General features: G+C 35.9%; 1 protein-coding gene across 1 annotated transcript in view; it reads right to left on the bottom strand.

The window, feature by feature from the left end:
- Window positions 1-16,729, bottom strand: part of RYR2 (ryanodine receptor 2) — a 537,004-nt gene that overhangs the window by 163,498 nt on the left and 356,777 nt on the right. Inside the window, exons 62-66 of the mRNA XM_088842508.1 lie at window positions 12,233-12,293; window positions 10,380-10,618; window positions 8,809-8,890; window positions 5,439-5,569; window positions 1,115-1,435 (exon numbers count right to left, since the gene is read on the bottom strand). Coding sequence (XP_088698634.1) covers window positions 1,115-1,435; window positions 5,439-5,569; window positions 8,809-8,890; window positions 10,380-10,618; window positions 12,233-12,293 — 834 coding nt within the window. The remainder of the gene's footprint in view (window positions 1-1,114; window positions 1,436-5,438; window positions 5,570-8,808; window positions 8,891-10,379; window positions 10,619-12,232; window positions 12,294-16,729) is intronic.

The raw sequence follows: 16,729 nt of genomic DNA, 5'->3' as shown, positions 1-16,729 counted from the left end.
AAGTTAGATTACATATAATACTGCCTTTTTATTTAATAATTGTTGAAGCTGTTAAAAAAGTTGTAAGCTTGATTAGGCCATTTTTTAAATTTAATTTTTATCTTATATTGGAATATAGTTGATTTACAATGTTGTGTTAGTTTCAGGTGTACAGCAAAGTGATTCAGCTATATATATACATATATCCATTCTTTATCAGATTCCTTTCCCATATAGGTTATTACAGAATATTGTAGAGTTCCCTCTGCTATATAGTAGGTACTTATTGACTGTCTATTTTATGTATAGTAGTGTGTACACGTTAATCCCAAACTCCTAATTTATTCTTCCCCCCAACCCCGGCAACCTTTCCCATTTGGTAACCATAAGTTTGTTTTTAAGCCTTTTTTAAAATGAATTTTTTTCCTGTAAGTGTAATATAGATGCACTGGGAAAATATATAAAAGAGAAATGTAAGAATGAACCAAAAAATCACCCTATCCAAATTAATAAGACATTGGTGTATTTTGGGGGGGAATTCTGTCAATAAACAACTTCATACGCACACTTCTGAATTCAAGTTTTTAAAACTCTTCTTTTAATCCTCCATGATATTCTGAATATTCTCTGAGTCATAAAATATTGAAATCTTAACACTTAAAGAAAGCATAATATTCTGGAATATGGATATATTTAACCATTCTCTAGTGCCTGGTCACTCAAATTGCTTCCAATTACTCAACATAAATAGTGTAATCCTCCCTGACTCCTGAAAAGACAGATTACTAAAAGTGGGTGAGTTCAAAATCCAGTTTTATTTTTGTCTCTGTCGACAGAATCATTAATTTTAATTGCTGTGTTATAATTAATCTTAGCAAGATTAATCTTCGTGAGATTGGTCAAATTAAGAAAATGTTTACTCACTTAAATGTAAAAACTATATGTAAAGTTACACAATGTCTGATTAAATCTATTTTTTTTTTAAAGAACAGTGAACAGCATGAAAGAAATAAGAATATTTTTTTGAGTACAGAAGCAAATATTAATAAAGACTGAGGGAGGAAGATTCTAGTCTTCTGTACTTCAAACCTTTCTGAAAACAAAACATAAATGGCACATTCCTTCTCAGTCTTACCTGCTAACCTCTTCATCCAGGCTCCCTCATCAATACCCAAGTTATTATATATGATTTTCAGGATATTGCCCAGCAGTGTGTTCATGTGCTCTGAGTTCAGAGCCGTACAGCACATCTCAGCCCTTCCTGGATTATTCTCAGGTCCATGTTCCCACCAGCGAGACATGTAGCTACAAAGCATGGGCAGGATAACTTCCATCACATGTGGCATCTGTGTGTAGCGAATACCGGACTCAGCCAAGTCCACAATTTCTTCCATGAGCTTCTCCAAAGATGGTATATTTGGACAAACATCTTCCACGTTAGTAGGCAAATTAAGAGCTAGAGAAACACACATACAAATGACACGTTCGGTCAAAGAAGTGACCTGCCAGCCACACGGCCATGGTTAACAACATGCATGAGCAACCATTGCATGCTGAGCTTCAAAACTCAGCCAGACCTGCCACGTCTGCAGCTGCATCCCACTCCCTCTTCTCATGGTAGCTATTTCAAACTTTCTTTGCCCCCAAGTCCCGACTCCACCACCTGAAGATCAGCAAATGACCATCCTTTGTATTTCAGGGCAAACAGGAATATCAGATGTCTCTCCCTCCAACTGCCTGCTCTCATGTGGCCAGGATTTGTGTGTCTGGTTGCACATTCACCTCTATTCCCCCTTTCAGAGGAAGGAGTTCTGAGGTTCACTGTTCCACCTGTGACCTGATGTCAAGCCTATGCTCCAGCAGACGCCTTGCTCAGGACTGCATTTTCAGCTCCTTCTCCACTGTCTCCTCCCCAGCAGCCTATACATATGCTTAAGTCTCTCCCAGACTGGTCACTTTTCAGATGCTCTCCTAGCCACAGATGTGAATGCTCTGCTTTCTACCACTAAACAATTTAAAAAAAATCCTTACCTAAAGTAAAATTGCACATCATTGATCAAAACTCCCTTTTCCTAAAATCCCCCTTTCCTTAACTTCAGTGCATTCAGTTTTTCTTGACTCTTTTCTAAATTTTGTCAGTCTCTTTTTACTAAATCTTTTCACCTTGCTGAACTTTTATATGTGGGTTTTCTTTAGGGATTTGTGTTGAACTCACTTCTCTTAGCTTGCACGTTTGCCTAGGCAATTCTGGCCATTCCTATGAGATTCTGTTCAGGCAAATTAACTCTCAATGCCATATTTCCTAAAGCTTTGTGTGAGTGTGTGCTTCCTAAGGAATGTGTCAAAAAGTAAATAAACTGCAAATGGGTCTCAATTTAAACTTGACCTTTCCTCTCCAATCTACCTCTTGAGCCTGTACTAGTAGTATCTTAGTGAGGTCAATGTTGTCTGGTGAGTCACCCAGGCTAGAGACCTGGGAGAAATTCCAGGCTGGGAGGCTCCTCCATCTCCTACAAGAGACACTTCTATTTTGAGGATTTCTCATAACCTCTGGACTACAAACTTCATCCAAGGGGCCTTATCTAATCAGATATCTTCTGAATTGCCACAATCATTTTCTAATTGGTGACACACACTACTTCATCTCTCTGATTTCTATCATGATGGATTTCTAAAATGCAAATCTACTGATGTTACTCCACTTTTCAAAGCCAGTGAAAGGGTCCTATTGCACTGGTACAGTCCCCATTCCTTACCTGACCGGAAAGCCTACCTCACCTCTTCGTGGTTTTCCAATACTTGCCTCATCTTTTCTCTTTCTTCCCTGAAAGCTATCGCCACCTCAGAGTACTTGAAGTTTCCCCTAAGCACCAGTGTTGCAGTGTCCCTAATTTCAAGCCTCATATGATACCATCTTTGCTAAGGCTTCCCAGGTGCCCTTAGCTCAAACTGCTTTTTCACATCCCCAGTGTTATTTATTGTGAATTCTATCACATATAGTCATCAGTTTCTCTCCCTCAATGCCTCTAGAACATCCCAGAGGAAAAGAACCAAATCATATTCATCTTTGTATCCTGTCTCCTCCACCTACCAACAATTGTATGTCAAATGACTTGAGTAAAAAGTGAATGAAGGAGAATCATTAAATGCAATTCCTTTGCTTTGTTATGAAAATGATGTATTATAAAAAATAAGCAGGTAAATTATTGGCTCTGTGTAATTTGCTTATTTGTAATGAAATAACAATTTGCTTCATTCTTGATTCATTGCAAAAATATTAAAGGATCAAAAATCCTTAATAAGACAACTTAATAAGACATGCTTACACAGATAATAATCTAAATTCAACTGTATTTTACTGTTTACAAATATAACTTGCAACTATCTAGAAAAATATTGCTAAGTTATAGTCAACATATTTTCCTTTAGCTTCCTCTCTGTGATATGAAATTAAAATCATAAACTAGGTAAAGTAAATGATAATTATTCAGCTTTTAAAAAGCATTCTTACTTGAAAAATTCACTATAAAATTAGTGTAACCAGTAACTCCCATACAAACATGGATTTCACAAAATGAACTCATTAACAGAGACATATGCATTTGTGAGCACCAAATATTCTCGTCCAAGTTTGGGGAACTCAACATCTACTTCTGTTTTATTGACTATGCCAAAGCCTTTGACTATGTGGATCACAAAAAACTGTGGAAAATTCTGAAAGATGGGAATACCAGACCACATGACCTGCCTCTTGAGAAATCTGTATGCAGGTCAGGATGCAACAGTTAGAACTGGACGTAGAACAACAGACTGGTTCCAAATAGGGAAAGGAGTACGTCAAGGCTGTTTATTGCCACCCTGCTTATTTATCTTATATGCAGAGTACATCATGAAAAACGTTGGCTGGATGAAGCACAAGCTGGAATCAAGATTGCTGGGAGAAATATCAATAACCTCAGATATGCAGATGATACCACCCTTATGGCAGAAAGCAAAGAAGAACAAAAGAGCCTCTTGAGGAAAGTGAAAGAGGATAGTGAAAAAGTTGGCTTAAAACTCAACATTCAGAAAACTAAGATCATGGCATCTCGTCCCATCACTTCAGGGCAAATAGATGGGAAAACAGTGGAAAAATTGACAGACTTTCTTTTTTTGGGCTCCAAAATCACTGCAGGTGGTGACTGCAGCCATGAAATTAAATGATGCTTGCTCCTATGACCAACCTAGACAGCATATTAAAAAGCAGAGATATTACTTCACCAACAAAGGTCTGTCTAGTCAAAGCTATGGTTTCCCCAGTAGTCATGTATGGATATGAGAGTTGGACTATAAAGAAAGCTGAGTGCCAAAGAACTAACTGATGCTTTTGAACCGCGGTATTGGAGAAGACTCTTGAGAGTCCCTTGGACTGCAAGGAGATCCAACCAATCCATCCTAAAGGAAATCAGTCCTGAACATTCATTGGAAGGACTGATGCTGACGCTGAAACTCCAATACTTTGGCCACATGATGCAAAGAACTGACTCATTTGAAAAGAGCCTGATGCTGGGAAAGATTGAAGGCGGGAGGAGAAGGGGATGGTTGGACGGCATCACCGACTCAATGGACATGAGTTTGAGTATGCTCTGGGAGTTGATGATGGAGAGGGAGGCCTGGCATGCTGTAGCCCATGGGGTTGCAGAGACGGACACGACTGAGCAACTGAACTGACCGATTCCAAGACTTTTGGAAAACAAATAATATACAATATAGTTTATCAGACTTAGAGGACGATACTATTAGAAAAAATCACATGGAATAAAACTTTCCCAATAAGATGGATATACCAAGAGAACTGAGTAAAATGCAAAGGATGAAACCCTGCTGCTGCTACTGCTAAGTCACTTCAGTTGTGTCCGACTTGGTTTGACCCCATAGACGGCAGCCCACCAGGCTCCTCCATCCCTGGGGTTCTCCAGGCAAGAACACTGGAGTGGGTTGCTATTTCCTTCTCCAATGTATGCATGCATCCTAAGTTGCTTCAGTCGTGTCTGACTCTGTACGACCCCATGGACAGCAGCCCATCAGGCTCCTCTGTCCACAGGATACTCCAGGAAAGAACACTGGAGTGGGTTGCCATTTCCTTCTCCAATGAATCCATAATCAGAACAAATAAGAATACTGTACCCGTGCTGACTGCCTATAAGTGATAACTGAATTAGTGTGACCTATTTTTTCCATACTGCTGATTATTCTGTCTTATTATTAAGAGGGTTAACTTGTCTGTGGATCATTAATTTAAAAGAAACTAATTTTCTTTCAGAAAAACAATGGAGATAGTATACAACACTTCAAATTCCAATAATTAGACAAGAACAAATAGCATTGGAGATAAAAAATTAAAATAGCTCATTAAAAATCATGGTTGTAAAATACTACAAATGTCATTCATTTTTATCTTCAAATATCAAGTACCACACCTGCTCTCTCTCTCGAAGACTTTGTATTGTAGATGGAGTAAATATTGTGCTTGTCCAGGTGAGTTTCCAAAAATGCTACAGGAAAGGCACCAGCAAAAGCAGCCAGACATTCTCCCAATGCAGAACGCTGCCTGTAAATGGAAACTTTACATTTTTAAAGTCTTCTACATGAACAACTGAAGAAGTTATATTAAAATTGGCAAAGTAAACCTAAAAGAAGGACAATCACAGAGCTACTGATAAAAACTACCCCTCAGATCCAACCTCTGTATTGCAAAATACCATATGCTTTCCATAGCAAGTTCCCTACCGTTATTTCTAATGCTAAACTACCTGTCAGCTAAAGAGAAGTTAAAAACAGTACAGACAAAAATAACAACAACAACAAACACACTTGTAAATGCCTCCAATAGTTTGGACATTTCATTCGATTTCCTTTTCTTTCTTTTTTAACACAGTGCTCTAAGAAACAATTCTTGCCATATGAATAAGTGAATTTTGATAAAAAATTTAAAAAAATAAAGTACTAATACTAACATACATACAATTTTCTGAAAATTTGCCATATATAATTAATTTCAGGTTTATATAAGTAATTTCAGGTTATTACTCAGTTCTGAAATAGTAAGATACACTAGATGCTAAAGACTATTGATAACACTTAAAACTGATTTATCATTTTCAAGAGAAGGAGGTGCCTTGGGAATCAAACTGTGATCAATTTATTCAAAAATTGATATATTTAAATTCTCTGATATATTCCACTGATATATTTAAATTCTCTCTCCCTCAGTTTTCTACTTAATCCAAGGTTTTACTGGCACCTTAAATGTTTATTAAATATAGAATAATATGAGAGTTCAGCATATTATGAACTCTTAAAATGACTTTGTATATATATTTAATTTAAAAGTCAATAAAATGGATTGAGTTAAGACAAGATAACATAATTCTCTCGGGTGATTTTAAATTTCTTACTAAAAAATAATAAATAATGCTTGATTATTTAATATTTTAATTAAAATGACTAGATATGTACTCTGCTAGGAGAAAATATCCCTTCACGGAAAGAAACTGAATAAGGTAAAGATCAATTTAAACATTTAATAACATTGCATTACTAAAAATAAGACATCAATAAATTACAAAGTGCACAGGCTTTTATTCATACAGATCCAAGTCCTGATCTTACTCCTAACGCTGTGTCACTCACTGTAGGAAAATTACTTATACTTTTCAAGTTTTTCTTTCCTTACCTAAAAATGAAGACAGAATTGCAAAGTATCTGGTACGTGACATGGGTTCAATAAATGTTTTAAAATAATGAGACATATTTTAAGAATTTAATAGCCTAAAATGTTTCATGTATGACCCCAAGGTAGGTAATCTATTTCCTGACATCTGATTCAAAGCGTGAAAGCAGTAGTTGTTCAGTTGTCTGACTCTTTGCGATCCCATGGACTGTAGTCCACCAGGCTCCTATGTCCATGGGATTCTCCAGGCAAGAATACTGGAGTGAGTTGCCATTCCCTTCTCCAGGGATCTTCCCAACCCAGGGATTGAAGACTGGTCTCCCACATTGCAGGCAGATATTTTTACCATCTGAGCCACCAGGATATTGAGCTAGTCCTTTTATTTCATTAATAATTCTTCTGAATTATTTAATGATTCACTTTAAAATACCAATTCAAATAGTAATTCTCAGATTAATTTTTATTATTTGTGTTGTTTTCTGGAAATAGCAATGTTTCTTTTAAATGACTTGTATAAAAATAACTACATTTTTTAGTATACCATCACTTTTTCCAAATACCTTTTATTCACCTTCAAATTTTTAGTTTTATATTTTCCCAGAATCACTTTATAATTGTGAAGTTAACTGAATAAAATGCACATATACCTTTTTTTTAGACTCTAAGAGAATGATCCAAATTTTATCAAGAAAATTATCCAGGCACGAACAGCAAAAAACAATAACAGTAAGTGCTGAGGTGTAAGAGGATTTTGACCACGAAGTAGTAAAATAAATTACAAAATACTAATAATTTAGGCTAAATAGTACTGCTCTTACCATTCAAAAAATCAAATAATAGAACAGAATTCTAGAAATATATATTCTAGAACACATTCTAGAAATATAACCTATCATTCAGTGTATGATTGAGTTTATTTTAAATCAGTGAACAAAAGAAACATTTAATAAAAATTATGTTAGACATGATGGATGATTTAAAAATTGAATTTAAATTCTACATAACAAACACCAAACAGAAACATGAAATTCAGATGAATTTCTAGTAAATTCTCTTCTTAGCCCTGAGATAATCATTTCAGAAGAGGGTAACAGAGGATTAGATGGTTAGACATCATCACCAACTCAATGGACATGAATTTGAGCAAACTCCAGGAGGTAGCGAAGGACAGGGAAGCCTGGTGCGCTGCAGTCCATGGGGTCGCAAAGAGACAGAACTTAGCAACTGAAGAACAACAAACAGTTTCGGACATTCTCAGTCTTCCTCAAGCTTCTCACACTTGTTTTTTCAATCATGATTTGGCTAAAGACTCAAATCATATTTCACTGAGACAACAAAAGTTATTAGACACAAACCTAGACTTACCTTCTACTTGTTTCCTATTGAGTAAAGAAAGTTTTGAGTCCAAAGAACCATGTTTTAAAAAATACATTCCTGACGACCCCATGTCATTCTCTGTATTGTGTGCTCCTCACACACAGTAACTTGCCACTGTTAACATTTATCGGGGCTTCCCTGGTGGCTCAGAGGTTAAAGCATCTGCCTGCAGTGCAGGAGACCTGAGTTCGATCCCTGGGTCAGGAAGATTCCCTGGAGAAGGAAATGGCAACCCACTCCAGTATTCTTGCCTGGAGAATCCCATGGACAGAGGATCCTGGTGGGCTACAGTCCACGGGGTCGCAAAGAGTTGGACACGACTGAGCAACTTCACTTCACTCACTTTATAACATTTATCAGTTTAATTCTGTTTTGTTTCTTCCACTTGACATAAGCTCTTTGAGAGCAGGGATCTATGTGTTCACTGTTGTATCCCAGAATCTGACATTTAATAAATATTTACTGAATGAACAAAAGAAAAAGTAAATCTAGACAAATGAGAACATGAAAAACCTAGGAGAGCAAATATTTTAATTTATAGTTGTTAAGGTATAGTATAAACTTTTTAAAATCATGAAACTAAGAGGAAGACACACATGACATAATTGGTAGATTTGATTATACAAAAGTTCAAAACTTTCATGACATAAAAACATAAAAACAGACATAAAACCCTTGAAATGAATAATTATAACATCTAAAAAAACTATTAGTAAGACATGAAACTCTTAAAATCTTACCTTTCCACATAAATACTCTTGCTGGTTCCCAAAGCATACAAGCTAGTCAGAATTCTATAACATGACACCTGTACATCTTCCACTAAGGAAAAAGAGAATTTCATTTAAAACACTTGTATTCAATACACTGTCCTGAGAACGTTTAGGCTAAAAACAAAATTCCACATCAATGACATACTAATATTTTAATATTTGACAAAATATAAAAACATATAAAATTATATTTAAATTCAAAATTTTAAAATACAAAATTTAAAAATTATATTTAAATTAAATTTAAAACTTTTTTCTCAAATACAAGTCTTTTCTTGAAGGAGCTGAAAGCATTCTAAAGACTCATGCTCTGATTATACAGACAGAATATTATCAGGAACAATTTATCATTTTTCTTTAGGCATAAGAATAAGGATTTCTTCAAGAATAAAACTAAGCACAAGAATATCTGGGAGGACACGTCCATTTTGACTCCAGTTTCAAAGGTATATAAAGACAGTATCTTTTATTTTAACTCTCAAATGAACAAGAATGAGAATGCTGGAGAATGGGGTGTATCATTTATTTCTGAAACAACCTGGAATTCAAAGCATAAGAAAGTTACTCTTGTAGTTTCTAAAGCTAGAAAATAAAAATTCTAACATGATCTCCGACTCGTTAAACACGTTCAACAGCCAAAGAAATATAAGAACCTTGGATTTCTAATGCCAACTCTGTTACCACTTTCTGGAGGACACACCATATCATGAATGAAGAAATCATTCTCCTCTTCCATACTTGTTTCTATGTCAATATGGGATGGGAAGTAATGTTCCCACTGGTTCAGGTTTCATTTTGAAACTAGTCTTTGTGTCATTCTCTGATTACCACATGGTTTTTACAGAACTTTACTTTACCTGGGAGACCTACACCATTTGAGAGTCTGAGTGGGTGGGTCTGTGGGCAAGACCCACTTGACTGCTAGATACGGGCTTTATCTTCTTTCATGTTCATATAGGCAGAAGGGAAGGAACTTAGGTCATGTGGTTCTCTTTCCACTCAAGCTTGGGCATTCTGTGGATATTTTTAATAACTACAGAATTCCAGACAAAAACAGCAGATGAAATCCCCTATGAAAACAGACTGAAATCTATAAACCAAAGACATTTGAGCCACCCTAGTAGATCAATTATTTAGACACAGACTTTGTCTCAGCAGTCTTCACATTTTGGTAGGATAGCTTGCAGAAACAATTTGCATCAACTCGGAAATAATTTGCAAACACTTAATGCTGCATGTCCTATGGTGAAACTGCATTAGAAAATTTCCATGGAAAGAGACAACAGAGAAAGAGTAAAATTTGGAACTTGTATGTCAACAGTGTGGGAGTGACTATCTATAACCACTACCTTACAGGTCCCTCCTGTGAATTCATGATCTATCTCTATAATAATGGTTTTGTAACTCAAATGTCAACCTAAAGTGTTCTGCCAAAAAAATAAAATTTAATGTAAGCAGTGTTTGAGGTTTCTATGATGTGGCTGTTACAATTTCTGATTGTACTATTTAGATAATGAAACTCTAATAGATTTACATACATATTAGATCTTCTCCGAATTGATGCTGGCCAATATGCTCAAATAATGATGACAGCATTGGCAACAGTGCCACCGTGGTATAATTGATAATCTGAGTAACACCTTTGGGTTGGTTTCGGGTGTGGGTGAACTGGCCCTGCTTAAGATTCTCCATCGTCTTCTCCAGATCCTCTGCGGCATTGTCCAGAAAGGCTCTGAGTGCACTTTTAACACTCTCCAGGCCAGTCTTCATCACAGTCCTAGGGAGGAAAGAAGGGACAACTTATACCTTGTGGTAGGAGCACATGAAATACAAATAAAACATGCTTTTACACTATGTTTAGTTGTTCATGACGATATTCAGTCAACTTAATTTTTTAATCCACTTTCAAATAATTTTTTTCCTATATACTTGAAGTTACAGTAATATCACTCCATAAATGCATAACCTTTCCTAAATGCCTTTAGAGTCAACTTAATTAGGATCGTGAAGCAAAGTGTAGTTGTTGTTTTTTTTAACATCCTCCTTCCTATTCTCCCAACCCTTGGTTGGGAGAATGAGGAACCTTAATCCCCCAACTAGGGATCAAACCCCAAACCTGCCCTCTATATTGGGAGCTCTGAGTCAACCACTGGATTGTCAGAGAAATCCCAAATGGCTCCCAAAGTTCTAATGATTTATGCTTTTCAACTGTGGTCTCAAATTTTGAGAATACTTATTTCATGACTAACAAAACAGGTCCTGAGCCAGTTTAGTTCATCTCAAATTCAAAAAAACTAGACTATTTTGTGAGGTAATGGGTGTAAAAGAAACATTTAATGCTGGTTAAATCAACTTACCAACTGATACAGACTTTTTTTTTTTTACTTTTAATGGTAGAAAATCAATTTTTTCTAAATAAGTCTCTGAAGACTGAACTCTGTATGAAAGTGACAAGCTAAAAGCCACTATTTCGCGTAGAAAATCAAGGTGTATAATTGTATCTTCTTTCTTTATTATACAAAGCATCTCAAATAAAATTTTAAACATAAAATGAATAATTCAAGGTATCACTGAATATTCTCTGTGGAAGACTTTTAGGAACTTTTATTTAGATATATCCTGGATAATTAATGAATTAAATGAATGGCTTAAAGGCTGAATCAAGCTAACCAAATTGGTTTTGTATTTGGATTTCTGGTCATGGTGATATTAGGGCAGGGTAGAAAGTGCACAGACTTGGAAATTGGCCTACTTCCACACTTATTATGGAATCTTGAGCTTCACTTTACTCAACTGTAAAATAAGAATAAAACCCTCATGTTTCCTATAAAATTAAATATTATAACAAAATGGAGTACATCTACCATGCTTTGAAGTTAATAAGCTGTCTAGAGTTGTAGCTCATTATTTTTACCTCACATGATACAGTCCCAATGCAACTCTCAATTATATTCCTAGCCACCACGGCAATTACTTGAAATTTAAACAACAATCTGTATCTGATTATATATAAAAATAATATAATGCTCTTGTATTATTGGGCTTCCCTTGTAGCTCAACTGGTAAAGAATCTGCCAGGAGTGCAGGAGACCGGGGTTCAATCCCTGGGTTGGCAAGATCCTCTGGAGAAGAAAATGGCGACCCACTCCAGTATCCTTGCCTGGAAAATTTCATGGACAGAGGAGCCTGGTGGGCTGCAGTCTATGGGGTCACAAAGAGTTGGGCACGATTGAGCAACTAACACTTACTTACTTGTATTATTAATTTATAAAATATTTTCTTTTTCACCTAAAGTCTTCATTACAATTCCAAAGAAGACACTAGCTTTTTCTTCAGATTTCTATATATCATTTTTACACTCATTGACTGAGATAAAAACATATCCATTTACCTTGCATCCAAAGTCTGACCCAAAATATGAAGACAGTTGACAATTGATGTTGCATCATTCCCTAAAGAGGAAACAAATAGCTGTATAAACTGCTCTGAGAAATTCTCAATGTTCCTCTTTCTATTAACGCTTGTGTTCCAAAAATTAGTCAAGGCACAACTCAATAAGGATAACTCAAATCAAGGGGCTTTTTCATAATCAAGTTTAAAATCATGCAGTTTTTCTGCTTAAAAGTGGTTATGCAAATGTAAGTAGAAAAGCAATAAAGCATGTCTCATCAAATAGCTGACATACTCAAGAAGCATTCAAAGCACTGCACCATTCTAAGAATTTTAACTGGATTCTTCAAACATATCCCCCATACCAGCTCACATTATTTTTAAATCATATTGTATGTCAACTTTTTAAGTCAGGTGATATCCTCTGTGAAATGAGGTGAGTTAAAGTCTAATAAATTTAATTCCCTTTTAATTACCCCAAGTATGTCTGCTTTCTTATTGCATTCAACTGCATTAAGATGAATTATTTTCCCTGAATTTAACTGCATTCACAAGAACTAACATGCCTGAATGTTGTTGGTCTTTGGTGAAAAAGACCAAACCATCATGTAAGAAAGTATCAGAGGCTGAAGAAGTAAAAACATCACTTATGAAATGTCTAAAATGGGGCAACTCCTCTTGAAAAATAAGATGAAACTCAGCCATTTTGATAGGAATATTTAACCACTAAGTACAGAAATATGAATCATATAATACATATATTTTACTTTATGATGAGGATACAATAAAGGAAATATGAATACAAAGTAACAAAGTGACCACTCACAATACAGTCTGACACTCATCACTTCTTCATTTCACGCTTTCCTACATGTATTATATACAATAATTTCCTGGTCCTTAGGTTAACAACTCTTATTTGAATGTGAGTTTTTAAGACATTTAAGTATACTATATTCTTTATTCACAAAAGTACCCTAAAATGAATGAATTAAACATACATGGAAATTAACAATTTCCTTAGTATGTGGGCATTCCAGTTTAGTGGTATAACACAAATACGAAAAATAAATTAGGTGTTCATTGCTGAGAGTCTTGAGTTCTTTCAGTAAATGTTCCACTAATTTCACGCTTTGAATCTCAGAACTTCCAGTGATAATGATGACAAAATCAGTAGAAAGGCAGAATTTGTCATGCCCCTGTCTACTGACTGGTGGCAGTGCTAGGGCTTCTAGGGCTTCTACTATCGTCCTTAGAAGTATTATTCAATTATTCATTCAGTCAATAAATACACGATAAATACCAGGTACTCTTAAACTTCCAGTAATAAGCTAGAGTTATGGTACTTGCATTTTAATGAGGGACACATAATGAACTATTAAGCCAAAAAAAAAAAAATCAATAAGTTACATAATATCCAGGCACGGTAAAAGTATATACAGCAGGGAATGGGGATTAGAGCAGCTGGATAGAGTAACAGGGGGAGTGGTCATTGGATCCTCCCCAAGAAGGTGGCATTTGAGCAGAGGTTTGAATGAAGTTAAAGGACAAACCATGCATATATCTGGGAGAAGAGCCCAAGCGGTACAAACAGATGTGCAAAGGCTCTGGGGCAGAAAATGAATCTAGTGATCCTTGCAAGGAAGTAGAGATGGCTGCTGTGGACAAATTCAGGAGACAGAAGGAGAATATATGGTGGAGACAAGGGAAGCAGGTTCTAGAGTGTCACAACCAGAGCAAGCACTTTGGACTTCTTTTTTTTTAATGCAATAGGAAGACATTTTTAACAGAATATGAGCCAATTTATATGTTAAGAGGATTAATTCCAGTGTGCCAAATTCTGGGAGGGCAAGAGTAAAAGTGAGTTAGGAAGCCCTTGCAATAGTCTAGAACCAGTAGACTGAAGATGGCAAATTATTGGTGAGGCAATTAAGAACGTATGTTCAGTTTTTGCTTATGTGTTGCGTGTTGGTGAGAGGGAAAGGAGACAAGGATAACTCCACAACTGTTTTGGTGAGCAACTGTCTGAGCAGCTGGGTGAATGGTGGTAGGATTCAATGATATGCAGAGAGCACACGGTGGGGGTCGGAGAATGCAAGGGGAGGGGAAGGGTGGGGGTTGTATATTCTGCTTTCATCGGGTGAAGTGCAATGGGCCTATTCATCTCAGGGTGAGAAATGGAATAGGCAACTGATATGAAAATCCCGAGTGCAGTGATAAGATCTAAATTGGAGCTGCAAATCTGGGTCTCCTGAGCATATGGACATTTCTTTGAATCATGGGGTTGAATGAAATTAGTTAGCATGAACATAAATACAGAAGCAGAAAGGTCCAATAACCTCTAATGTTTGGAGGTAAAAACAATAAGGAGGATGCAGCATAGAAAATGACAGAGGGAAGGCCCGGAAGGGAGAGGGGATACAAAGCGATGCCTGTGAATCTCAGGCAACCAAAGTCAGCACCAATTCAGAGAGGCTGGCCTCTTAACTCTTTCCCTAAAACTCACAGTTATACTGTCCCTTTATACAGATGATCAGAATCTGTACTTCGTACTGAGCCTGGCAATGCTTTTTTCCAAAAGGAGGCTCAGGGCATTTTAAACTTCTATTTATATAAGCGCGTGAAATGTGATTTTTGTTTGCTTTGTGCCCTGATGTAGGCCAGCACCTAGAATAGTGCCTGACATACAGCAGGAGCTCAATTAGTATCTGTGGATGACAATGGGATGTGAGTAAGAATAATAAAGGGCACGAGTGGCTAGACAAGTTCTGTGGGTCAAGTGAACATTTGTATGGTGAATATGAGGTTTCTGTGATTATCAAAGTCACAAAACTATAAGTTCATGCAGAATACACATTTTTGGACACTCCAGATCAGATAGAGTACAACTTTAAATGGAAACAGCCCTCTGTTAAAAATGGTGGGGAAAAGACTCTAAAGAATGAAAGAAAGTATTAACTGAACTTCAGTGCTATAATGTATGGACCAAGAAAAAGAATCCGTTTCATTGGCATGTATAGATGCCTAAACTAATGGTTAATCGTGAAGAGATAAAGTATGTAGTAAGACTTTTAAATAAAACAGCAACCTGGATATTGTCCTTCTGAAGGAGATCTAGACCACCATCATCAGGAATGTCAATCACACTATTAGTAAGAACCAGAAGGGCTAGTTTAGAGCATAGTAAGATGTTAAAAGTTTAAGGTGATGACTGTATTTTCATGTACTTAACTGTATGCAATTTCTTAACTGCTCTAAGTAGTATAAAAACCAAAAGTTTGATACTTTCAACTCGTGTTTTTTCTGTCTTCAAACATAACTCTCATACTTCTAAACACTTAGGACAACACTTACGGATTACCTATTATCTTTAAGATTGTGTGTTTGCGTGTGTGTGTGTGTGACATCAAAGATACAAAGGTACAAAATTAAAATTACAGCTCATAGAATATAATGGCAACATACAGCAAGCATAGGGTTTTTAAAAACATTGTTAGCAACTCATAAAATAAAACAACTCCCTAAATAATAATAACAACAAAGCTAAAGCTGTTAAGAGTCAAAATACCCTTTTTGCATTTTAATCTCAAACTGTTTTGTGGTTTTAAATATAAGGTTTCTACAGTTCGGAGTTTTCAATGGTATCCAAAATTTGATACATGTAACTGCTGTTGTTTTATAAACTGATACAGTGAGAATTCTCAGAATGCTGAATTTCTCCTAGGAAAACAGTCAACAGTTATTCTAATATTTTATTCTTCTTTACTTTCCTAACATGGCTCCTGATACAATATCTTATTATACTATCTTCTCTGAGGAGATGATTAACCTTAGAAAAATCTTTATTAATAAGATGAAATAAAATTATGCTAAAAGGTAAAAATTTCTCTCCAAATTATGAGTAGGTAGAAACTGAAGCATGCTGAAGATTTCATTAATTCTGAAGTCTGTGATATTGAAAAGAATAAAATTACTAAGTCCCTAACTTGGTGAAGAGTTTCAGTTCAACTGAGAATATATATTGCACATGCTATTCTTTTGCTCCAAGTCAGGAAATCCTCTCAGAGTGGCATATTGAAATGAAAGAAGTATCCATCTATCTTCTGATATTATGTTCATTGAAATGTCTGAGTCTGATATTTACCCTCTATAAGAATTAGGCTATTTTTAACAGAGCAAGTTTCCTTCATACATTGAAACTCGTGCTTTTCTCATACATACTGTCCTAAAACTATAGAATCTTTCAGTCACGGGAGTTGGACGTGACCTAGTGACTAAACCACCATTCATCATTAAGAGGACTCTTAAGGTCTTAATGTGACAGATTCTGTAGTTTTAGGACAGTATGTATAATAAAAGCAAGAGTTTCCTAATGTATAAAGGAAACTTGCTATATATTCAAAAATAGATAACCAACAAGGACCTACTGTATAACACAGGGAACTCTGCTTAATATTCTCTAACAACCTAAATGAGAAAATAATTTTAAAAATAATAG

This window comes from Moschus berezovskii, chromosome 12 (assembly GCF_049115385.1).
Source record: "Moschus berezovskii isolate FMDL1 chromosome 12, NW_MosBer_1.0, whole genome shotgun sequence".
NCBI lineage: Eukaryota > Metazoa > Chordata > Mammalia > Artiodactyla > Moschidae > Moschus > Moschus berezovskii.
The sequence above is the reverse complement of the archived record's forward strand: the minus strand, read 5'-3'. Positions and strand labels throughout refer to the sequence as shown.